At 37.6% G+C, this 25,850-nt stretch overlaps 1 protein-coding gene across 1 annotated transcript in view; it reads right to left on the reverse strand.

The window, feature by feature from the left end:
- Positions 1-1,955: 1,955 nt before the first annotated feature.
- The window catches only part of TTI1 (TELO2 interacting protein 1), a 53,347-nt gene continuing 29,452 nt past the window's right edge, over positions 1,956-25,850 (reverse strand). The window contains exon 8 of the mRNA XM_074292707.1: positions 1,956-2,826. Within this exon, the coding sequence (XP_074148808.1) occupies positions 2,640-2,826 (187 nt within the window). The 3' untranslated portion in view covers positions 1,956-2,639. The remainder of the gene's footprint in view (positions 2,827-25,850) is intronic.

Here is a 25,850-nt window from a genome sequence, read left to right on the forward strand (position 1 = left end):
CCTATGTAATTGTTAGTCATTATTTTTATTGTTAGTATTTTGATTCTCCTAGGTCAAAGTGATCTCTTTTCAACTTTTCCCTCCATCTGTAAGATTAAGGACTGTAAGTCCTCTGGGAAGTCTGTCATATGTAAAAAAAAACAAAAACAAAAACAAAAACAAAAAAACCAAAACAAAAAACACTGCTTGGCACTATGCCTTACACATGGGGGATTCTTAGCAAATACTTGTTGAGTTGAGATTATAAACAACACAAAGGCATGATAAACCTCCCTTGTATGCCTCTCTGTCCCTTACTCCTATAAAGGTGCAGAGAACATGCCTGTGCACATATAAGTACCTAGAGTACAATTGAATGTGTAGGTCTCCTGATCTTCTAAAATATTGCTGAAACTTGTACTAAAGGAATATTTCAAAACTGCGCCAAAGGAAATGATGGATTTGTGAAGCCTCAATTTACAAGAACAGATGAGTTAGCTGGACAGGTTCAAAATTAAACCTGCATGAAAACAATAATCAGAAAAGCATTCTGATTAGATTTTTTTTAAAAAATCAACTGCAACAATTTGCTCCAGGGAATCACAAAACAACTTAAGCTATTTTAACTCTTTAAGACCAGAACTGGTTTTTGGTATGAATTATACAGTCAACTAGTTTTCTAGGCTTATGGGACAGGTTATTCATTTGGGAGTTTACCAGAGTGAATGTTTAATATGTCATGGTTTCCCTTGTTTCCCATGGAATATCTGGCTTCTTTCCCCTACTTAGATACTCTGGGAATAAAAAAAAGATTTGGACCTCTGGCAAGGAAAAAGAGAGGAGTATCAACCTTTCTCTTCTCTACTGCCTGCCCTTCCATCCCCATTTCCCCAGTCAGCACAGAACGTTAGAGCTAGAAATTACCCTAAAGAGTGTCTAGGAGCTCCAATTTGTTCAAAGTCATATAGCTAGTAAACAGCAGAACTTGGACAGAATCTTAGCTTAGGCTTCTAGAATCATAATATAGCATTGTAGACTTAGAAACCTCTTCAAAGACCACTCATTGAATGGCCATAACAATGAAGGTCTAAGAGAAGTGATTTGAGCAAAGTTAACACTGAGGGGCAGATCTGGGTTAAGGATTAGATCTACAGTTGCTCAGCCCTAATTTTTTCTGTGCTTTTCCTATTATAACATTGTGGGGACTCCCTTTTCTCAGGAGGACTGGGGGACTACGAGTGCAGGATGTTATATACACCACCAGACATAGCTTCTTTGCCAGCTTTGTTAAACGACTTTTCTTTGTTATAAGGGAGTTATAAACTAATGAAAAAATAATAAGTGCCTACTTATGCCAGTGTGTTAAGCTCTAAGGTCACAAATACAAACAACAAAGACTTTACCCTCCAGTTTACATTCCAACATGGGAAGAAATCCATTACCAGGGAAGTAGTGGCCCGAGAGGGAAGTTTTAGTAATACTAATGTGACTGTTGTTTTCAGAGCCAGGGATGGAAATAGGAGTGGGGAGAAGGGCATTTGTATGTTGATAAGACATGAAGATGGCCGGGCAATAATATGGGATGAGTCAGGCTCCAGACTGGCATGCTGGACTATCAGAAGGCTAGGTTCTTAGGGCAAGCGCTTGGAGTGCTGAATCAGAAAGATGAAGGCCAGAACACAGGCCTATGGTTGGTGATGGGATCCTGGGAAATAAATATGGTGGGGGGTGTTGTTTTTTTTTTTCTTTGAAAGAGGCAGCAATAAAATATTTTAAAATGTTCCAATACCTAACCCATTTACCTTATGTTCTCCACTGTTTAGGGATTATTTTTTCCTTTGTACCACCTTCTACTTTGGCAGATCATATTCAGTCTTCTTTGATCCAAAAAAGCATTATATCCAGTTCTCCTGAAACATATCTAAATGTACCTGTTGTGTTTTTTAGAGTCACTTGGTTAAAAGCAGATTTCAAAGTGTGAATGATTATAACATCTTTATTGTATACTACAAAACAAAACCAACAGGTTCAATGTCATTATTTAGGTGGAAAGAAGAGAAGATAATGCTTTTGAGAACTCATATATTTAATGGAGAGTCAGTATATACTCTGTCATTTTCATGGATTCAATACTTGAACAGAGCATTCAAGAACACAAAAATGCAGGAGAGAGAAAGCAGGTCATTTTGTCCTTGCCAGATGTTTAAAAAAACCCACCAAAAACAAACATTTGAAGTGGGGCAGCCTGGCCTGCAAAGTGGCTCAGTCCAATGACTGAGGTATATCCAGGAGTTAAATTGTTAAGAGTTGCCTGACAATGTCATTTGAAAACACAAGGTGTAAAATATAAATAACAGTCAGCTATTTTGCTTCAATCCAATTTCTAAGCAGTTGTGTGATCGATCAATTTATAAATCGATGGGCTGTCTCACACTCCCCCCCTCCCCCCTTCATGTTCTTCTCTCTGAGGCTCCCTCTGAGCTGCCAGTCTCAGGCCCAACAGTTCAGGGGCCGAAGAGATGGCTCTAATGACTGCTGGCTTCAGGAAGACATGTATCCCTTCACACCCCTGTGGGAGGCCCTGGGGAAAATCAGTCAGCAGCAGGCACAGACGTGTCATCTTGGAAAGCAGAGATGCTTGACCTCCCAAAAGGAGACCCTCAACCCTGCAGCTCAGCTAGCAGAAGGAGCACATTGTCAGTGTATTCTGTCCGTGGCTTGGCCATTCCGCTTAGGCTCACTGGGTGGAGGCTGGGATGTGCAGGCTCATACAGAAGAGGGCAGTGGAGTTCATTCAGAATGAACCAGGTCAAGTCTGGATCTACCTTCATCAAGTGGAGGAACACGCTGTGGAAAAGAAACAGTGAGTGAGGGGGAGGGAGGAATGAAGGGGAAAAGAGAAAGGGATGTTTGATTTTTGCCCAAGAGAGTATTTACTGGGCTACTCAAAAGGACTCTGATAACAATGTCAAATTGCTTCTGACAGCATAACAAATACACTGAAGTTCATTAAGCAGGGCCATTAAGATGGTTCCTAAGCCCAATGGAGATTCAGCTAAACAGTTTCATGTCTATTGGCAAAGAGGAAAAAAAGTCATTAGTCTAAGCAGAACAATATTGACATCAAACAAGCTCCTGGCAAATAATTGGTCTAGTCCTAGGGTGTAAAGCAGATTTCAAAAAGAAGAAAAATGACAAGGTACACACTTTATTATGGGCAGAAAAAAGGCAGCTGAACAGGAAACTCCTAAGAATAGGCCCAGTCAGCAACAATAAAGACTTAAAAAATAATGTCATATAATACAATACATCTAATTCTATCAGGGAGAAGGCTGGAATGGCATTAACTCTTTCAGCTCATTAGGGTCCATTTAGTAGGAGTTTCCCATTTGTCTAGAATGTACAAGGTGTCTCCCTCCTGGCTGAAGAACCCCTTCTCTAGAACTTCATGGCATGCTAAAATCCTTCCCAAGGTCACAAAGGTTTTCTTGAAAACCAGTGGGTGGGGTTTTGGCCCACTGCTTCGATGCAGTCAGCTCTCGTTGAAAACATGGCAGCTGGGACAAGACACTGAAAGCACTGCTTCTGTGCCTGACATTTCTGAACTAGGTCAGATCTTGGGGATCTTCCTGGGTTGCAAACTCTGGGTCAGTGCCCTTGTTTCCTCTCTCCTCTGTCCCTTATTTCATATTACTTATTTCTAATCATGTTTTGCCCTCATCCACCTTTGTTCAACTGTACCCACCAGCCCTCAAGCTTGGAATCAATCTTTCCTACTAGCTCCAAACCAAAATCCTTCAAGACTTGGCTCAGGTGCCTTCTCCTCCATGAGGCCTTCTTTGGCTTCCCTGACTAGAAATTTTCCCTTCCTCCTTAAACTTTTCTACTTGCCATCTCCTATTACAAGATACAATTGTATGAATAGCCCACTAAACCAGAGCACTTATACATACATTTTGGATAGGGACAGCAGAGGATCAATAAAGGGGCCCAGAACTGAATAAGGAACAGAGTGAACTAGACTGCAAGTGGGAAAATGTACAATCCTTTTAATGATTCTAAGTTGCTCTCTGCTGCAAAAGCCTTTTGTAAGTGACACTACAGGGGTATAAATCCTAGTCCACCATGATCTCAGAAAAATCAGATTTATAGGTCACCCAAAGGGTAATGGAAAGACATATGGCAAATGTAAATAAGCTGCAGCAAGTTACCAGTATCGATGTGTGTATAAGAAGAGGCATAAGAACAATCATCAAGGAAATGTCCAACAAGCAAAGGAGGTGGGATATTCATGTACTGAGAATGAAGAATAGCCAAAGGACAGCTTAATTGCTGCATTTATATCTATGAAATATTAAAAGGATCAGAGAAAATCTCTAGTACAGCAGGTAGGAAGCTTTCTCCAAAGATATGGACAAGTATTGCACAAGAGAAGACATGGATGACTTGAGATCTCATAGTTCATGGGATTCAATGAAGTACTGAAGAAGTAAATATGCTTTATCTCCCTTCCCTCTTCTTCTTTCACTCCTGCCCAAATTATAACCTCCTCAAGGACTGTGACATTTTTTTTCATTCTTGTATCTTCAATGCCTTGCACAGTGCAGATCACATATGGTCCCTGACTTTACAGATTTCAATACACGTCCACTGAACAAATCACTGTTTCCTATCTTTATTGGGAATCACCAGCTGTACCACTATCAAACAACTGGTATAGTGGAAAAATTCCGAGGTTCCAGACATTAACTACACAAAGGTGGTCAACCGGAGGTATAGCTATAGAGTTCAGCTTTTTCTATTAATCACTCAACCAACAAACATTTATTAAGTACCTATAATATACCAGGGACTGAGTTGGGTGGTGAAGATACAAATACAAGAAATGAAACAATTTCTATGCTCAAGGAACTTACATACTATAAGAATAAGATATAATTTCCAATGTAAGGTAGAACTGTCTTAGAGATGTGATTCTTTGTTTAGTCAACTAGGCTCAGCCCTGAACCTCTTAGGCTTACTCTGCTAGACCTCCCAAGTCTGCCTTCTCCTTAATTATGTTTCTTGGTCTAGTGTACACAATTCATTTTAGCTTTCATGGCTGCTGGGAAGGCAAATCTCTTTTATTTGGATCTTTAGGATTGGTCCGACCATCAAATGCTTCATTCTTCCACGTTCCAAATACAGATTTAATAATGATCACCAACTATCTCTTATCCACTTCTTATCTCTTATCTTCAGACTGTCTTTTTACTCTCCAGTTCTCCCAGGCTCCTGCTCCCTCTCAGATTATTCACTATTCTTTCTTTCACTTTTTCCTCACTCTCACCCCACAAGGGTTGGGAGTATCAACTCTGTTTAATTAATTTGCTAAGAGAGAGCTAAGCAATCTCCTAGCTAAAGGTTTCCCAATCATAAGTCTTATCTATGAGATATCCAAAAGAATTTACACAATGGGAGCTTTTTATCTCATTGTTCCTCATCTAAATAAACAAATAAATAAATGGATGGATGGATAAATAAATAAATAAATTCCTCTTTCTCCATAAAGTTTTACCAAATCCCTAAGATGAATAAACACTGTCCCTTCTGGAGCCTATATAACACTGACTGATTGCTAACAGTCTGTTTTGCACCTCTTGGCACAGGTATCCAATAGTTTATTATTTTTATCTGGGTTTGTGGCTTCCTCTACTAGACTCTGAGCTCCTCGTGCACAGGCACTAATTTTATCTCCCTGTGGCTACAGCATAGTAGCTGGATTGAATATTATATGAAACTTTATATTAGGCAGGGAGCTATAATACTACATCATGTCATAATGGGGTTCAATAGCTATTTGAATATATATATATATATATATATATATATATATATATATATATATGCCTTGCTCTACACATAAGATCTATTCCTGAAAAGTTCTGTGCATAGTTATTAAAAAATAAATAAATAAATAAATAAATAAAATTTAATGGCAGAGCTTGCTATTTAAAGAAACCCAACAATGGATCCTTTTGCAATGTAAATAACCTCTCTTTGAATTTAACTGTTTTGTCACTTCAGATGGTCACATCCTAAGCTTTCTTGAAACTGGTACCAGATAGGATCACAGAACAAAACTGGCAATAACTATAGCAATCTAATGTTTGACAAACCCAAAGACCCTAGCTTTTGGGATAAGAATTCACTATTTGACAAAAACTGCTGGGAAAATTGGAAACTAGTATGGAAGAAATTAGGGTTCGACCCACACCTAACACCACATACCAAGATAAGCTCTAAATGGGTTCATGATTTAGATATAAAGAGTGATATCATAAACAAATTAAAAGAACATAAGGTAGTTTACGTCTCAGATCTGTGGAGAGGTAAGGAATTTGTGTCCAAAGAAGAACTGGAACTCATAATTGAACACCAGATAGATAATTTTGATTATATTAAATTTAAAACTTTTTGTACAAACAAAACTAATGCAGACAAAATCAGAAGGGAAGCAATAAATTGGGAAATCATTTTTACATTTAAATATTCTAGTAAAGGCCTCATTTCTAAAACATATAGAAGAACTGACTCAAATTTATAAGAACCCAAGCCATTAAGATGACAGGAACAAATAATGACAAATGTTGGAGGGGATGTGGGGAAATTGGGACACTAATACATTGCTGGTGGAGTTGCGAAAGAATCCAGCCATTCTGGAGAGCAATCTGGAATTATGCCCAAAAAGTTATCAAACTGTGCATACCCTTTGACCCAGCAGCGCTACTACTGGGATTATATCCCAAAGAAATACTAAAGAGCGGAAAGAAACATATATGTGCCAAAATGTTTGTGGCAGCTCTTTTTGTTGTAGCTAGAAACTGGAAGATGAATGGATGTCCATCAGTTGGAGAATGGTTGGGTAAATTGTGGTATATGAAGGTTATGGAATATTATTGCTCGGTAAGAAATGACCAGCAGGAGGAATATAGAGAGGCCTGGAGAGACTTAAATCAACTGATGCTGAGTGAAATGAGCAGAACCAGAAGATCACTGTACACTTCAACAACAATACTGTATGAGGATGTATTCTGATGGAAGTGGAAATCTTCAACATAAAGAAGATCCAACTCACTTCCAGTTGATCAATGATGGACAGAGGTAGCTACACCCAGAGAAGAAACACTGGGAGGGGAATGTAAATTGTTAGCACTAATATCTGTCTGCCCAGGTTGCATGTACCTTCGGATTCTAATGTTTATTGTGCAACAAGAAAATGATATTCACACACATGTATTGTACCTAGACTATATTGTAACACATGTAAAATGTATGGGATTGCCTGTCGTCGGGGGGAGGGAATAGAGGGAGGGGGGGTAATTTGGAAAAATGAATACAAGGGATAATATTATAAAATATATATATATATATATATATATATATATATATATATATATATAATAAAAAAAAAAAAAAAAAAAAAAAAAAAGAACCCAAGCTATTCTCCAATTGATAAATGGTCAAAGGATATGAACAATTTTCAGATGAAGAAATTAAAACTATTTCTAATCACATGAGAAGGTTCTCTAACTCACTATTAATCAGAGAAATGCAAATTAAGACAACTCTGAGATACCACTACATACCTCTCAGATTAGCTAAGATGACAGGAAAAGACAAGGACGAATATTGAAGGGTATGTGGGAAAACTGGGATATTAATACATTATTAGTGGAGTTGTAAACAGATCTAGCCATTCTGCAGAGCAGTTTGGAACTATGCTCAAAAAGTTATCAAACTGAGCATACTCTTTAACCCAGTAGTGTTTCTACTGGGCTTATATCCCAAAGAGGTATTAAAGAAGGGAAAGGAGACCATATGTGCAAAAATGTGGCAGCCCTCTTCGTAGTGGCCAGAAACTAGAAACTGAGTGGATGCCCATAAATTGGGGAACGGCTGAATAAGTTACAGTATAAGAATGTTATGGAATATTATTATTCAGTAAGAAACGACTTGCAGGATGATTTCAGAGAGACCTACAGGAACTGATGCTAAGTGAAATGAGCAGAACCAAGAGATCACTGTATACAGCAACAGCAAGATTACGTGACGATCAATTCTGATGAATGTTAATTCTTTCAAACAATGAGATGATCCAGGGCAGTTCCGAGAGCCATCTGCATCCAGAGAGAGGCCTGTCTCACTCTTCTTGATATTGTTCATTTGCATTTTTTCTTATTCATTCCTTTTTTTGATCTGATTTTTTCTTGTGCAGCAAGAGAATTGTATAAATATGTTTATATATATTGGATTTAACATATATTTTAACAAGTTTAGCATATATTGAATTGCTTGCCATCTAGGGGAAGGGATGGGGGGAAGGAGGATAAAATCTGAATCACAAGGCTATGCATGGGTCAATGTAGTCAAATCATCCATGCATATGTTTTGAAAATAAAAAGCTTTATAAAAAATAAAAATAAAACTGGTACCAGAGAAAAAGACTCAGAAAATCCAAAGTTTGAATCGTGGCTCTGCCATTAACTGCATGACCTTAGGTAAGGCCTTGCCCTTTTCTGAGGTAACCATTAAATGAAGTTAGATGTAACTAGATGCTTTTATTTAGGAGACAAAGTGGATAGAGTGCCAGTTTGGAAGACATATCTTTATGAGTTCAAATCTGGTCCAGAAACTTACTAGCTGTGTGACCCTAGACAAGTCATTTAATCCTATTTGCCTCAGTTATTCATCTGTAAAATTAGCTGGAAAAGTAAATGGCAGATCTTTCTAGTTATCTTTGCCAAGAAAATCCCAAAAGAGGTCAGGAAAATTTGGACACAACTGAAAAATGAGTGAACAACAACTCTTCCCTCTCCTCCCTCTCTCCCCTTCCTTCCCCCAGCTATTCTTCTATAATGACTCAAATCTTATTTTTAAAAATTTTATCTAAAAGGTTCATCTACTTTATAGTGTTTCTTGAATAACAAATGTAATACCTGTATTATATAAAGAAAGAAGCTCATGTCATCACTGGGCATACTTCAAGATTATCTTCTTGAACAAAATTTTTTTTTAGTGGTTTCTGATGAAAATCTTTCTGAAGCATATCCCATACCTTTGGGATTTTTAAACATAATTTAGCACCCACTTCCCTTTTCTTTGAGGTGGGGGAGAGGTTGGATCTGTGATTTCATTGTTGTAAGTTCTCTGGGTGAGGAAATTATCTCTACCTATGCAGATTAGCAATTTCTAGTTTGGAGAGTTTCCTGGTTTCTTGCTTAGCCAGTGCGAGTTAAAGGTAGATCCTAAGCCAGGCCATCCTGATTATAAAGGTTCTGGACAAGCTTATTCCTGTGAATGGAAAAGAGGGGACTGGAGAGCAGCCACAAGGCCCTCAGGACCCAATGATGACTACTGTTCTAGGGCCTGAGTCTGCCACTCTTTAGTTTTTCTGTTTCTTTCCTCAGTTTTTAGTACTGTTCAGAGATAGCTGTTGGCTACCACTCTTTTCTGCTCACTGCTGCCCTCCTCTTTCCAATTTGTCAGCCCATGGCTAGTTGTACTAGGCTTAATATGATCTTCTCAGGAGTACATGTATTTTAAAAAGACCACAGGGAGAGGACAGTAATTGGTACTAAAGAATGAATCATACACTGAGTGTGTGTGTGTGTGTGTGTGTGTGTGTGTATGCATACACACACACACACACACACACACACACACACCATAACATCCTAAAATTTAAACCATAACATCCTAAGACTTAGAGGTAGAAGGGCTTATCTTAGAGAAACTCTCATTTTATAGATGAGGAAATTGAGGCCCAGAAAAAATAAATGTCTTACCCAAATTACTTGCTAGCGAAGTAATAGATTGGGGTACAAACACAGCTCTCCTAATTACACATTCTGTGTTCTTTCCACATCAGACAGAAAGGAGAAGGCCTTCTCAGAAGACTTCAGATCATAACATGTGGGCAGCTGCCTAAAAAGTTAATCCTTGAGGTCAGCCCTGCTTAGAATGCTCTTTTTCACCTTCTTTAAATCCTATATTTTCTTGAAAGCCCAACCTAAGAGCCATCTGTTATATGAAGCTTTCCCTTGACTAATCCCACCTCACAGATACTGCCTCCCTTCTCTGAATCCTATAACATTTATAGTTTGCACCAAGCCATGGTGTCTTGCAATATTTTTTAGTCTAACAAGTATATTTACCATTTTCTTCCAAAAAGAGAGTTAAACTTCTGGGGGGCCTAGATCATTGTTCTTCTTTCTTGAAGACCAAAGACAATTTCAACAGTCAACAAAGGCAACGAGAGAGGAAAATAACATTCTAAGTACAGAGAGGCTGTGAGCAAGACAAAATGGCACAGATGATGACAATCCAATCTGGATAAAACATAGGCCATAGGAAAAGAGAACTGCAAGAAGATGAGGTGGGGCTGGATAGGGAAAGGCCTTTAAAGTCAAACTAGAGAAAGGCTTTGAAATACAGGTAGCAGGAATCAATGAACTGTCTACAGAATGAAGCCAGAGAGTGATCCCTTCATAAAATGAAAGCAGTGCAAAAAGCATTTGGGCACCAGCAGGGTGGGGTTCTAATGTTAGTTCTATGACATACTACATGGTCTGGAGAAAATCACTTCACTTTCTTTACTTTCGGTCTCTTTCTCTGTAAAATGGGGGGCAAAGGAGGAAAGGGTGCTAGACTTGGTCTCTAAAGTCCTTTCTAACTCAAGTCTGTATTTTAAGGTCATTCTGAGTTCTGGCTTTTTGTGTTGCTGTCTCCTCCAGCTCTGACAAGAGATTTCTATACCAAGGTCCTTCACAATTCTAATGTTCTTCACTTTAAGGCCCTATCCAGCTTGGACATTTTATAACATGCAAATTCCAATGAAGCAATGGAAAGAGATGGGGCTGCTATGAGGACGCCTTGGCCTGTTTTGTGCTTAAAACGATTTAAGCTTTCTTTGCTTGAGATAATCCCATGTTTATAACCTTGGCAGTGGTTGCTGGAGAAGTGATTAGGATATTCTAATTCATCGTTTCCACTTCATCGCAGAAAGAAGGCAGCCCGCGTGGGAGACAATTTTTGTTTAAAAACAAAAATATCTTTGATAATTAGAGTGGCAAGGGAAATGAGGAAACACGCACCCAAAATGGGAAACAGATTTCTATTTACACGTGATGCGCTTGACTGTTTTCCCTAGTGCCAAAGACTCTGAGAATGCAAATGGTTTCATCTGATTCTGTTTCCTTAAAGAAGTGGCACAATTTCTCAGGCTGGAGCACAGAATACTCCCAGCTGCAATGAACATTTTTATTTGGCCAACAGTGACTTGTGCTTGCACCGGATGAAAGCCAACCTGGTCCCAGTCCCAGTTTAGTCAAAGCTTTTTCCTGCATGAAGTTGATCAAATTTAATCCAATCCAACAAGCATTTATTAAGCTTCCACTGACTGTGGGCAAAGCAAGATGCTAGAGATACAAGGACAAAACAAAATGCAGTCCCTGCCTTCAAGAAGGATTGGGAGGAGAGGGGATAAAATATGTTCACAGACAGATGACTGAGGAGGGAGGGGGCATTCCCCCTCCTCCATGGGGACCAGAAAAGTCTTCCTGCAGGTGACATAGAATTGAATCTTGAAGCTGGGGATTCTACCTCAAAAAACCCAAAGCAAAAAAACCTTCAAATCAAACTCCAGCTGTCAACTCAAACAACTTGTTCATTCTATTTTAAAAAAATTTTTAATTAAGAAATTTTTTTTCTTCTTCCCCTCCCTCATCAAAAACTCAAACAAAACCCTTGTAACAAATATACATAGTCAAGCAAAACAAACTTCCCTTCTGGCCATGTCTCAAAATGTCTCTGTCAAGTGAGGTGGGCTCTTCTACCAGGTTTGATGAGATGACATTCCCCAGCTACAGTGGTAACAATCTTCTTCTCTGACTTCACTTATGATTTTTGACCTCTAACTTGCTGATATATTTAACTTTATCTGTTTGCAAGTTATAGTCTCCTATGAAGCTTCAAGCCCCCAAGGACAAGGATTGTGCCTTATTTAGTCTTTGTTCACCCTGAGCATCTTGAATACAATGATGCACCCTGGAATTGCTTTAGAAATGACCACTGCAAAAAGGTGACCTATATTCTAATTTCACTCAGTCACTGGCCTTGGTCACACCACTTAATCTGGCCAAGTGTCTTTTCCCTTCTCTTTCAGAAGTAATAATTCCTGTCCCATTTACTTCACAGGGCAGTTAGGGGCACAGCAAAAATTTATAATCAAAATCTGTTTTGTATTGTATCTTGTAATAATGCAAGTAAAAGGATAGGAACTTGACCTGTTATTTCATTAGTGTAGGGATCACCCACATAAGGAAACTCCTTCTACCCATGCAGGATGGTAGCATCTCTGCAACTTGGGAATTTAGAGAACTGTCTAAAAAACCTATATGACTTGACAACGGTCATAAAACCAATGTATATTGGTGCATGCATGCGTGTGTGTGTGTGTGTGTGTATGCCTTCATGGAAATGAAAGTTATATTATCTGTGTTCATATATATATATATATATATATATACACACACACACATACATACATATATATATATATATATATATATATATATATATATATATATATACATCATGAAACCCATACATACATGCATATGAGCTCCATGGCATTTCATTGCTTTTGTTTTTCAAACACATGGACTTAAAGGAATAAAAAAGGACAAAAAAATATTATACCTCCCTCTATCTCCACATGTATGAAAGGCAAAAAGAGATAGGATGGACTTTGTTCACCATGAAATGTTGGAACTCTGAATGTTCCAAAGTAAAAACATATAGAGGTGATCCCAAAAAATCTTAAGCTTTAATAGCTATTATAGAAGGCACAACTTGTATATTCTCCACACTGACAATAATGTTAAGAATATGGGCTACATCTTTCTACCAAAAGTTAAGATTGTACAAATTCAGAATTCAATTTATAACTAATTTTTCAAAGTTTAGTTAGAAATATCTTTTGCTTTAAAAGTGATTTCATCTTTTAGTGTGCAGTCTATATTCAGAATGATATGTTGTCTACAGGTGCCACATTACACTTGGCTATCACTGGCTCTTAAACCAAAGGATTTGGTCTTTGTGAAAGAATGTCTTTAGGTAAAGAGGAGACCAGCTTCCAGAGCTAAAGTTCTTCTTTTCTTGTCTTGATTTCTTGTATCAGAAGCCTTCCCATCCTCCATGTCTGCTGTACTCTCTGAATTTTTTTCTCAAGAACATTAAAGAAAAGAAAGCTAGAGATATCAATGAGCTGCCACTTATTGAGGTACAGTTAGGAAAGCCTGAATAAAAGAGGTACAAGAGAATGAGAAGGAAGAAGCTGAGGTAGGACCAGATCAGGGGCAGGACAGGGAAAGCTAGCTCCCCTTCTGTTTGGGTTTGTTCTTTTATAGTCCTATTGTTCTTCATGCTTTCCAACTTTAACCAGGAAGAGGTGATTCCCAATGATGAGATACCATAATGCTCTGCTGAGACCTGCTTTGTCACCAAATGCCTGTTGGTATATTCTGGATCAGGAGAAACCCATTCTACATTACTGTAAGCCAGAAGACAAAGAAGAAAAACCTGCTTTGTAGTAATCAGGTTAACGGCCTGGAAAATGTTCCAAATACATCTTTGGAAACAGAGCAGAAATGGCTTGTTGAACATTCCAAATGGCCAGTCCCACCTTTTTTTCTAGCACAAGAAGAAACACTTTCAGAAATATATATATACTATTTAACTCCTAAACAAAATTTTTTTCTCCTTCCCCCCAAGCCCAAATCGGTGGCTTGAGGGAACACAGTTATCAAGATTATCTGGTCCCTAGAGTATTAGGAAGCACTCAGCTGTGTCTAGTGCCGAGTCATGTCCTGAGGCGAGTGATTATCTCTCAATAACCTGTAGGGCCATGTAGCTTAAATGATAACTTGACTTTAAAAAATTTAGAACTCGCTGTTAGGCAGTTTCTAAGCAACCTCTGTTTCCATGGCAAAGAATCCTGGTGTTTATACTGATTTTTCACTTAAAATGCGGTTTTATTGAATTTCACTTCACGCAGGCAGCCATTTCAGCACCCTTCAGCTTGGCCTGGCAATTGATGGGCATCAGTAAGTGCCCAATAAACTCCAATGGTCAAAGCAACTGGAACAGCCGATTCTTTTATAATCAACCCTGATGTTCCCCAAAAGATTGAATTTCTTTCCTATGCATTTGAAGTAAACAAACAAGTTTTATTTTGCATGGAAGAAAACACCCTCTGTTTCTTTTATCTGTGGGTGCCCTCCTCATGTCTTGGTGAGGCAAATTCAATGAGAAGCTAACTGCCTCACAAATGAGTAAGAGAAAAATTCCCATGAGTTTCAAGTCTTCTGTCTAGACAACATCTGCTCAAAGAGGGCTCTAGAAAAATGTCAGCCAACTGTAGCTTGGCAAAGCTAAATCAATAGTAACTGAAATGTTTGGCTTCCAACCTTTTGGGGAGACAGGATACTTTCCCTATATCAGTATTTGCTGTAAAGATTCAATGTGCTCTGTCTCTGAGGAATTATAAAATATTTTCTGAGCTAGACAGCTAAATGTATGCTATTATGGTATTAAAATCATAAAACTGTGAGAGCTGGAAGAGGTCTTTGAGATCATCTAGTCAGAAAATTGCAGTCCAACCCACTCATTTTACAGAGGAAACAACTTCCAGAGAGAGGAAAGGTCCAAGGTCATAGAGTAAATTTCATAGACTGCTAGAATTTTTAGCATTGAAAGGGATCTTATAGGTCTAAGTCCAACAAAGCTGCCCACCCACTTTCACTTAACCCAGTGGCCACAGAGTAGGGGTGCAAGCAGCTAATCCGAACCTAAACAATTCCAAGAGCTGTCCATAGGGGTTTATTTTACATAAACTAGACAGAGAAATTAAAAATATTTTTGCCTCCTTCTCACTCATATTCCAAAGACCTCACCCTCTTATTTTCTCTGCTCAACTTTTTTGCTGTTACTCTGCATGCACAGAAGGTACAAATGAGAAAATGTGTTTCCTTCCAAACAAATGGATGCTGAGGTGTCAGTGTGTCCTATGTAGCAAGCAGTGGTGTACTACATACTTGGTTTCTATACTTGGTAATTTACTTTAATGAGCTGCGCTTCATTGGTTAACCAGTATTTAAAACCTGTCCTCACTCACTATTCTACTGAGTGATCTTCCCCTGCATGAGGATATTTTTTTCTTGGTTTCTAAAATTGTTGAAAATGGAGGATGATGAGATGAATCAAAGATTCATCCTTCAAATATACTACCAATTACTTTCATATCTATGCTTACTTGTTTAAAAAATATATGAGATGAGAAAATTTTATTCCCCTTCTTTTGCTGCTCCAAAGACTACAGCTTCAACTATTGCATACTGGGTACTACACTAAGCTGGGATCATCAAATTCATTTCAACCTCCAAGGTTTTCAACAGAGACAAACCACAGACCCCGCAAAAGTGATTAAATTGCTACCCTGTGGCATGCCAGAGCTTTTGATGGATAACTGGAACCTCACTTTGTGCAGTCAGCAGAGCCACTAGGCTCAATCTACTACCACCTGTACCAACACCCTTTCTTTCTTCTTTCCTTCCTGCCTCTCTTGCAGGGGCCCCTTCTCCCAACATACATCAACTCAAATACTCTATTGGCTAATGAAATATTTGATCCTGACAGGCCATCAATCATATGACATAGAAAAGAATGCTAGTGAAAGAACTGGTAGCAACAAATTTGGGAAGCCTGTAGTCATTGCTTCTGGATTTGAATCCTAATTACTCCCTTGCCCCCCTCCTTTTTTTTTTTTTTTTTTTTTAATTGTCATCAGCACAGCAGATATCACTTATCTTGGATGCTTAGCCCACACCCAAATTTGCCACAGTGAACAGTTCAGATCTGCATATGTTTTCAGAACAACTGGCCTCGAAAAAAAAGCAAAATAGTAATGCTTAGTGAATGACATATAAAAGGAAAGCTAAAACCCTTTAGGTTTGGTGTTATCAACTATTAATCAAATGATAAAGGGGCTGATGTTGGGAAATTTGGAGAAAGGAAAGGAAGTTCCCCCTTTTCTATAAGCTATACTCCCAGGTAAAAAATGGGTACAAATTACAAGTACACTAAAACTAACCAACTCTGTCATGCTGATTTCCAGTTTGAAAGCATGAACTGCTTAATTTCAAGCTCAATTAAATGATTAATTCCCTCCACGACTCCTACTGTCTTTGGACATAACAGAACTCTGTGTATGTAAAAAGGGAAAAGTTGTGACTACAGTGTAAAATGAATACTCTTCAAGGGAGGCAGCTGTGCTAGATGTGTGGTCTTTAGGTGTGTGAAGGCACCTGCCTAGTGTTTGATGGATTATGATATTACTTTGATGTCCTATTGCTAGAAGGAAGGAGATTGAGAGAAAAGGCAGCATACCATACCACAGAACTTAGATGTAGACTCTTAACACAATATGAAGAGTGACAAAATAAACAAAAAAGACATGGATGTCTCACAGTGTTGAAACCTACTATTCAGATTACAACAGATGGAAGGAAACTCACAAGAATTACAGATCAGCAAAAAAATCCCTAAACTGTGTGACAACAAGTTAAAGAAGGCTTTTTAAAAGAGTTTAAGAGGGAGCTCATCTGGGATCTGTATATCTCTGTAATCATTCTAAGTTCTGGGTTCCTCTTTTTTTGGGGGGGGAGGGAGCTATCTCAATAGTTTTATTTTTTTTCCTTTTTTTAAAGATTTTTCTTTTCAAAACATATACATAGAAAATTTTCAACATTCACTCCTTTGCAAAAACCTTGTGTTCCAAAATTTTTCCCTCCCTTCCCCCGATTCCCTAGACAGCAAATAATTCAATACATGTTAAACATGTCCAATTCTTGTATACATATTTCTACAAGTATCATGCTGCACAAAAAAAAAAAAAAAAAAAAAAAAAAAAAAAAAAAAAAAAATCAGACCAAAAAAGAAAAAAATGAGAAAGAAAACAAAATGCAAGCAAACAATAATAAAAAGGGTGAAAATACTATGGTGTGATCCACACTCAGTCCCCACAGTCCTCCCTCTGGATGCAGATGGCTTTCTCCATCACAAGACTATTGGAACTGTCCTGAATCACCTCACAGTTCAAAAGAGCCAATGAACACATCTTTTAAAGCACTTTGCTTAGATTATGATTCATACTAGAATTGTGAAGAGTTTACAGAAAGGACAAAGGTTTGCACCAGACTGTCTTAGACCAACACACCTAGAGAAGCTTTTCTGGTGGACCATGGGGCTTTAGCTTTTCCTGTAGCCACAGTTAAACTGACAAGAATGGTGGTGACACCTTATATCCAGATCCAGCTGCCTATAACCACTAGACCCACAGAAGGAGCTGCTTCCATCATCTTGTTTTCTGTCTCCTGTCTCTGAGGAACTGTTGGCCAGAAAATAAAAGGGAATGGTATTGGAGTCTTACAAATTAAAGGGTTATTTCTGCATTTTGCTAATCATTGTTATGTTTGAATTTCTTTTACATAAACTTATTTTATTTCCTTTTTTAGAGCAGAAATGCTTCACTGATATCTAATTTATGGTCACAATGAGAAAAGGTTGGGGGCTATGGGCAACTGTTTTAAAACATGCTAACAGCTCAGTTTAAAGTGTTATTTTAACCCAGTTCACTTCCCTGTTCTCATTTGCATATTAGCCTAAAGGTACAATTTGGAATTAAAGGAAATTTAGGGCTTGCTTTTTTTTTTTTTTTTTTGCCCAATTCTTTTCACCTTCTACCTCTCTCATGTGCCCTCCTATAGGAAAAGCTTGTTTGCCAAAGAGGCAAAGAACTGTGGAGGCACATTGCATGCTGGGAGATGTCTCAAAGGCTTGGAAAGCCACATGGGGATTCAAATCAGCTAAGTTTGGCTCTATAATATGCGGCAGTGGGCTTGGATTCTATGACCTGTTATTTCCAATCTAATGCCTACCCTGGGGATCCCACTTTATTTATGGGCCTATAACATTATAAGTTCTTCCACTTCCCCTCCCCCAAGTTATTCTCTTATTTGCTTATAGTAGAAATGATTTAGCTAAACTTTCATGAGCTTCAATTGTTTTTTTCTCTCCAGTTAACAGTGACACCTGGTGGCAAAATGAGGCCTTATAATTCATTCCTCTCCTATTCCTGGATACCAGTATATTCCCTTCCCCCCAGCACACCAAGATTTATATCTAACCCTCACCCAGCACATTCAGTAGATATAAACACTAAACTGGAATGGCAGCCTCATTCTTATCATTTACAGTTTCACTTATATCAACTAAGCCCTGATCAATTTCCATTTCCTGAGTTTACAGCTTGGATGTAAAAGATTGCCATCGAGGTTATGTTTAACACAACAAATTTAAAAAAAAAAAAAAAAAAAGAAAGAAAGAAAAGAAAAAGCAAATAGTGGCCTGACCATTCTTTAGACTTCTAAAAGAAAAACACTAAAAAAGGAAAACATTAGCGGATGTAACTGTAGCTAGCCAGGCCCTGAAGGCTTCCCTTGACCTCAGGTAATTCCCTACTGCCTGGAGCTGGGGTCAGAAAACTATAACCTGACAACTTTATTTAAAAAATTAAAAGATACGAGGGGGCGGAGGCAAGATGGCGAAGAAGATACATGCGAATTTCTAAGCTCCTTTCTTCTCTCACTACCAACTAGTTAAATAAGTCTCAAAAATAACGCTGGACTAATAAAAACAGCAAGGATTAGAAACACAACTTACCAGCTGAAGAGAATCTGGAATTTCAATAGAAAAGGTTGGTTCCAAAGGGAGGAAAAAAAAGATCAGCATGGACAGGGTTAGGTGCTAGAGCACTGTGCCGATAGGGCTAGGGAGAACTACTAGAGGCTACTCCTTGGGATAGTTGTGAGCCTGAACGGTGGGGACACAGCCCTAGGCAGCCTCTAATCCACATAGTTCGGGGCTCAGCCTGAGGCAGTGGAATTCTAGCAGCAGCGGTACTCCCCGAGAAGCAGAACTCCCAGAGGAGCGGAACCATTGTAGTAGGGACCGTGGTTTCCGGGCAGATACTTCCCGTTTGAACGCAGGGGCTTTTCACGTCAGCTGCTAATATCCACGGCCCACGGAAGGCTTTGGCTGGGGTTTGTGACATTTTCACTGTTCAGCTTAAACCTCAGGGCAGTCACTAGGCCACACTGCGGGGTCCTTCACTGGGCACTCCTCACAGTGCAGCCATGCTAACCACCTCTGAGGCATTTCCAGGGAGGGGGGAAGGGAACTCTCTCCCAGAGCTCTCTCTTAGCTCAGGCACAGGAGCTGCTGCATCCATCCGGTTTGGGAGGAAGCTGATAAATAAATTTCTTACCCAAGGCAGACCCCCCACAGAGTGTTAACAATGAGTAAGAAGATGAAGAGAATGATTGACACCTTCTATACAGAGAAAGAATGGGTATCCAACCCAGAGGAGGCTAACAACAGAGAGTCTCCAGATAGCACCCTGAAGGGGAATGAAACCTGCCCCCCATCACATAATTCTCTCCTAGAAGAGACTATTAAAAAGTTAAGAGAGTTTGAAGAAAAGGAAAGAGAAGCTATGATAGACAATAACAACATCCTGAAATTTGAGTTGGAAAAAATAAAGAATTCACAGGAGGTGCAGGGAAACAAAATTTGTGAATTAGAAAAGGTTTAAAAATCACAGGAAAGTAGGATTTATGAATTGGAAAATATAAAAAATTCCCAAGAAAGTAGGATTTGTGATTTGGAAAAAGAAAATAACTCACTAAAAAAAAAAAAAAAAAAAAAAAAAAAAAAAATTAGTGAAATAGAAAAAAATTCAACAGAGCAAAATAAGACATTTAAAAACTCAATTGGACATATACAAAAAACTAAAAAATGTGAATGAAGAAAATAACTCTTTATCAGGACTGAACAAATAGAAATGAATGATTCATTGAGAAACCAAGAATCAGTCAAACAAAACAAAAAAAAATGAAAAGCTGGAGAATAACGTCAAATATTTACTGGGAAAATCTATAGACCTGGAAAATAGATCTAGGAGAGATAATCTGAGGATCATTGGACTTCCTGAAAATTATGATGAAAAAAAGAGCCTAGATTCTATTTTACAGGAAATCATCAAAGAGAACTGTCCAGAGATAATAGAAACAGAAGGGAAAATAGGCGTTGAAAGAATTCATCGAACACCTTCTGAAAAGGACCCTACTGCAGAACTACCAAACTAAGGAAAAAATATTGCAAGCAGTTAGGAAAAAACAATTCAAATATCAAGGAGCCACAACAAGAATCACACAAGATCTGGCTGCCTCCACACTAAAGGATCGAAGGGCCTGGAACCTGATATTCTGAAAGGCAAAAGAACAAGGATTGCAACCAAGAATAAACTACCCAGCTAAGTTTAGCATTTTCTTCCATGGAAGAAGATGGTCATTTAATGAAACAGAGGAATTCCATTTGTTTCTAAGAAAAAAACCAGACTTCAACAAAAAATCTGATCTACGTCCACAAGACTGAAGAGAAGCAGAAAAAGGTAAAAAGAACTCTTGAGAACTGTATCTCTGTTGTGGATATACAGAAAGTCCACATGGATAATTTGATTTTACTGATATAACATAAAAAAAGGGAAGTAGTAAAGGGAAGGGGATAGTATCAGAAAAAGGGAAAGGAGAGATAAAAAGAGGGAAACTACATCCCAGGAAGAGGCATAGAAAATCTACCACATCTGGGAGAGGGGGAGAAACATTGGGTGAATCTTATTCTCATCAGAGTAGGCTCAAAGAGTAAATAATTGACATATTTGTTTTTCAGAGAATTCTCTCTCACCTCATTATAAAGGGGGAGAGGAAAAGGGAAAAGGAAAAGGGGAATAAGGGAAGGGTACAAGAAAGGGGAAGGGACTTAAGAGGAGGGGGGAGGGATACTAAAAAGGGAGGGCTGTGCGTCACAAGTGGGGTCCATAAATTAAATACGGGGGAAGGAAAAAAAGCATAATCATGGGATAATATGATGACAGGAAATACAGAATTAGTAATTTTAACTGTAAATGTGAATGGGATGAACTCTCCCATTAAACGGAGGCAGATAGCAGACTGGATCAAAAGTCAGAAGCCTACAATATGTTGTTTACAGGAAACACACTTAAAGCAGGGAGATACATACAGAGTAAAGGTGAAAGGTTGGAGCAGAATCTATTATGCTTTTGAAGCCAAAAAAGCAGGGGTAGCCATCCTTATCTCAGATCAAGCAAAAGCAGAAATTGATCTAATGAAAAGAGATAAGGAAGGAAACTATATCCTGCTAAAAGGTAGCATAGACAATGAAGCCATATCAATACTAAACATATATGCATCAAGTGGTATAGCATCTAACTTCCTAAAGGAAAAGTTAAGAGAGTTGCAAGAAGAAATAGACAGCAAAACTATAATAGTGGGAGATCTGAACCTTGCACTCTCAGAATTAGATAAATCAAACCACAAAACAAATAAGAAAGAAATTAAAGAGGTAAATAGAACATTAGAAAAACTAGGTATGATAAACCTTTGGAGAAAACTGAATGGTGATAGAAAGGAGTATACTTTCTTCTAAGCAGTTCATGGAACCTATATAAAAATTGACCATATATTGGGACATAAAGATCTCAAAATTAAATGCAGGAAGGCAGAAATAGTAAATGCCACTTTCTCAGATCACAATGCAATAAAAACTATATTCAATAAGAAGTTAGGGGTAAATAGACCAAAAAGTAATTGGAAACTAAATAATCTCCTCTTAAAGAATGACTGGGTGAAACATCAAATTATAGAATATAATAATTTCACCCAAGATAATGACAACGATGAGACATCATGCCAAAATTTGTGGGATGCAGCTAAAGCGGCAATAAGGGGAAATTTTATATCTTTAGAGGCTTATTTGAATAAAATAGAGAAAGAGAAGATTAATGAATTGGCAACTTAAAAAGCTAGAAAAAGACCGAATTAAAAACCCCCAACCAAAAATTAAACTTGAAATTCTAAAATTAAAAGGAGAAATCAATAATATTGAAAGTAAAAAAAAAAAAAAAAAAAAAAAAAAAAAACTATTGAATTAATAAATAAAACCAAGAGTTGGTTTTATGAAAAAGCCAATAAAATAGATAAAACTTTAGTAAATCTGATCAGAAAAAGGAAAGAGGAAAATCAAATTGTTAGTCTTAAAAATGAAAAGGGGGATCTTTCCACCAATGAAGAGGGAATTAGAGAAATAATGAATTACTTTGCCCAACTTTATGCCAATAAATTTGATAACTTAAGTGAAATGGATGACTACCTCCAAAAATATAAGCTTCCTAGATTAACAGAGGAGGAGATAAATTACTCCCATTTCAGAAAAAGAAATAAAACAAGCTATTAATCAACTCCCCAGGAAAAAATTCCCAGGACCAGATGGATTTACATGTGAATTCTACCAAATATTTAAAGAACAATTAGCCCCAATGTTATATAAACTATTTGAAAAAATAGGGGATGAAGGAGTCCTACCAAACTCCTTTTATGACACAGACATGGTACTGATACCTAAACCAGGTAGATTGAAAACTGAGAAAGAAAACTATAGACCAATCTCCTTGATGCTAAAATCTCAAATAAGATATTATCAAAAAGACTTCAGAAAATCATCCCCAGGATAATACACTATGATCAAGTAGGATTTATACCAGGAATGCAGGGCTGGTTTAATATTAGGAAAACTATTAGTATAATTGACCATATTAATAAAAATCATATGATCATCTCAATAGATGCAGAAAAAGCATTTGATAAAATACAACATCCATTCCTACTAAAAACGCTTGAGAGTATAGGAATAAATGGACTATTCCTTAAAATAGTCAGGAGCATATATTTAAGACCGTCAGTAAGCATAATATGCAATGGAGATAAACTAGAACCTTTCCCAGTAAGATCAGGAGTGAAACAAGGTTGCCCACTATCACCATTACTATTCAATATTGTATTAGAAATGCTAGCCTTGGCAATAAGAGTCGAGAAAGAGATTAAAGGAATAAGAGTAGGTAATGAGGAAATCAAACTGTCACTCTTTGCAGATGATATGATGTTATACTTAGAGAACCCCAGAGATTCTAATAAAAAGTTATTAGAAATAATTCACAACTTTAACAAAGTTGCTGGATACAAAATAAATCCACATAAATCCTCAACATTTTTATACATCACCAACAAAATGCAACAGCAAGAGATACAAAGAGAAATTCCAATCAAAATAACTGTCGAGAATATAAAATATTTGGGAATCCATCTACCAAAGAAAGTCAGGAATTATATGAGCAAAATTACAAAACACTTGCCACAAAAATAAAGTCAGATTTAAGTAATTGGAAAGACATTCAGTGATCGCGGATAGGCCGAGCGAATATAATAAAGATGACAGTATTCCCCAAACTAATCTATTTATTTAGTGCTATACCAATCAGACTCCCAAGAAACTATTTTAATGACCTAGAAAAAAATAACAACAAAATTCATATGGAAGAATAAAAGGTTGAGAATTTCAAGGGAATTAATGAAAAAAAAGTCAGATGAAGGTGGTCTAGGTGTACCTGATCTAAAGCTATATTATATAGCAGCAGTCCACCAAAACCATTTGGTATTAGGCTAAGAAATTAGACCGGTCGATCAGTGGAACAGATTAGGTACACAGGACAAAATAGGGGTACAAGTATAGCAATCTAGTGCCCAAAAAGTTATCAAACTGTGCATACCCTTTGATCTCAGCAGTGCTACTACTGGGCTCATATCCTAAAGAAATACTAAAGATGAGAAAGGGACCTGTATGGTGCCAAAATGTTTGTGGCAGCTCTTTTTGTAGTGGCTAGGAAATGGAAAATGAATGGATGTCCATCAATTGGAGAATGGTTGGGTAAATTATGGCATATTATTGCTCTGTAAGAAATGACCAGCAGCATGAATACAGAGAGGTTTGGAGAGACTTACATGAATTGATGCTGAGTGAAATGTGCAGAACCAGAAGATCACTATACACTTCAACAACAATACTGTATGAAGATATATTCTGATGGAAGTGGATATCTTTAACATAAAGAAGATCCAACTCACTTCCAGTTGATCAATGATGGACAGAAACAGCTATATCCAGAGAAGGAACACTGGGAATTGAATGTAAACTATTAGCACTACTGTCTTTCTACCCAGGTTACTTATGCCTTTGGAATCCAATTTTTAACGTGCAACAAGAAAATTGGATTTACACACATATATTGTACCTAGGTTATACTGTAACACATTTAATATGTATGGGATTGCCTGTTATTTAGGGGAGGGAGCAGAGAGAGGGAGAGGAAAATTTGGAAAAATGAATACAAGGGATAATGTTATAAAAAAATTACTTATGCATATGTACTGTCAAAAAATTTTTATAATTATAAAATAAATAAAAAAAATTTAAAAATATTCTTAGCTTGATGGCCTTATGCTTTACAAAAACAGGCATTTAGGGATTAGATCTGGCCCTAGGACTGTAGTCCCTTGGCATGGAGGAAAAAATACAAATTTTTTGAGCTGATATTTAAGGCTATCCACAATCTGATTCTACTTTTCCAGACTATTTCATATTACTCCTCTGTACACACTCTATGTTCAAACCAAATAAGATTATCTTCCTCCTTCACATCTTGCTATTACCCAATAACAGGTATTCACAAAAAGCATTCACTATTCCTAGAAAGCATTCTTCCTAATTTCTTCCTGTTGAAACTCTTTACTTCTTGAAAAATCCAACTGAAGAGTCATTTTCTTCACAAAACCCTTTCTCACTAGCCCAGAGTAAGATGTCCTCACTCAGAGGCCTTCAAATACACTTTTCTTTGTTTTTACTCTCTTTGAATACCTGTTTCTTTTATATCTCTGGCTGCCTCAGGAGTCTCTAAGTAAGCTCCTAAAATGTAAGGGAGGCTTCACCTTTGTATTTCTAGTGACCAGAACAATATCTTGAACACAGGGCAAGATTCTACTAAATGCTTACTGTTTTTAAATCTGAGAGAATTAGGGAGCACATAGTACCTAGAATGCTGAATATTTTGACATCCCAGGACATCATCAAACAGCAGGGGATGATTGGTCATCTTTGTTCAATCGCTATTTGTACAACACAGATGGAAATAGTAACAAGCACCTTGCAAAAGGTTGTTCCTGACTTCTTCAGATTCTTTTCCCTATTCACGTGACTCATTAATTTCCAAATCAACATGGTGGTCCCAGTTTCTGATATAGCACAATACTGACTGCATTTTTTCTGAATTCAAAATCATTTCACGTCTTCAGAAGTTTGAGTGAAAAGAAATCAACCTTATGCTCCCAAATACTTCCAAGCATATCAAAAAGCAGGTTCATGCAACTCAATTCTAAACAGAATCCTTGCTGATTAAACAAGGACCAGAATAACAATACCAGGTGCTATTTTAACAGTTTTCTCTCAGAAAAGAGGCATGGCAAGATTGATCTCTAGTTTACAATTGAGGAAACTGAGATTCAGGGAGATTAAATCCCTTGTAGAAGGTCACACAGCTTTAAGTAGCTGAACAAAGGACTCAGATCCTGATTTTTGCTCAGTCCTTGCACTGTCCTGCCAGCCCTAAACCAAGTGATTGGAATATATTTTTACACTTGTTTCATTCTTGTTTTCGACATGCCTTGAATACTAAGTCAAGAATACAGGAAACTCAAGTCAGAGTTTAATTGCTTTTTAGTGTCAAAAAAGGAAATTGGAAATGA

Source organism: Sminthopsis crassicaudata, chromosome 2 (assembly GCF_048593235.1).
Source record: "Sminthopsis crassicaudata isolate SCR6 chromosome 2, ASM4859323v1, whole genome shotgun sequence".
Classification (NCBI taxonomy): domain Eukaryota; kingdom Metazoa; phylum Chordata; class Mammalia; order Dasyuromorphia; family Dasyuridae; genus Sminthopsis; species Sminthopsis crassicaudata.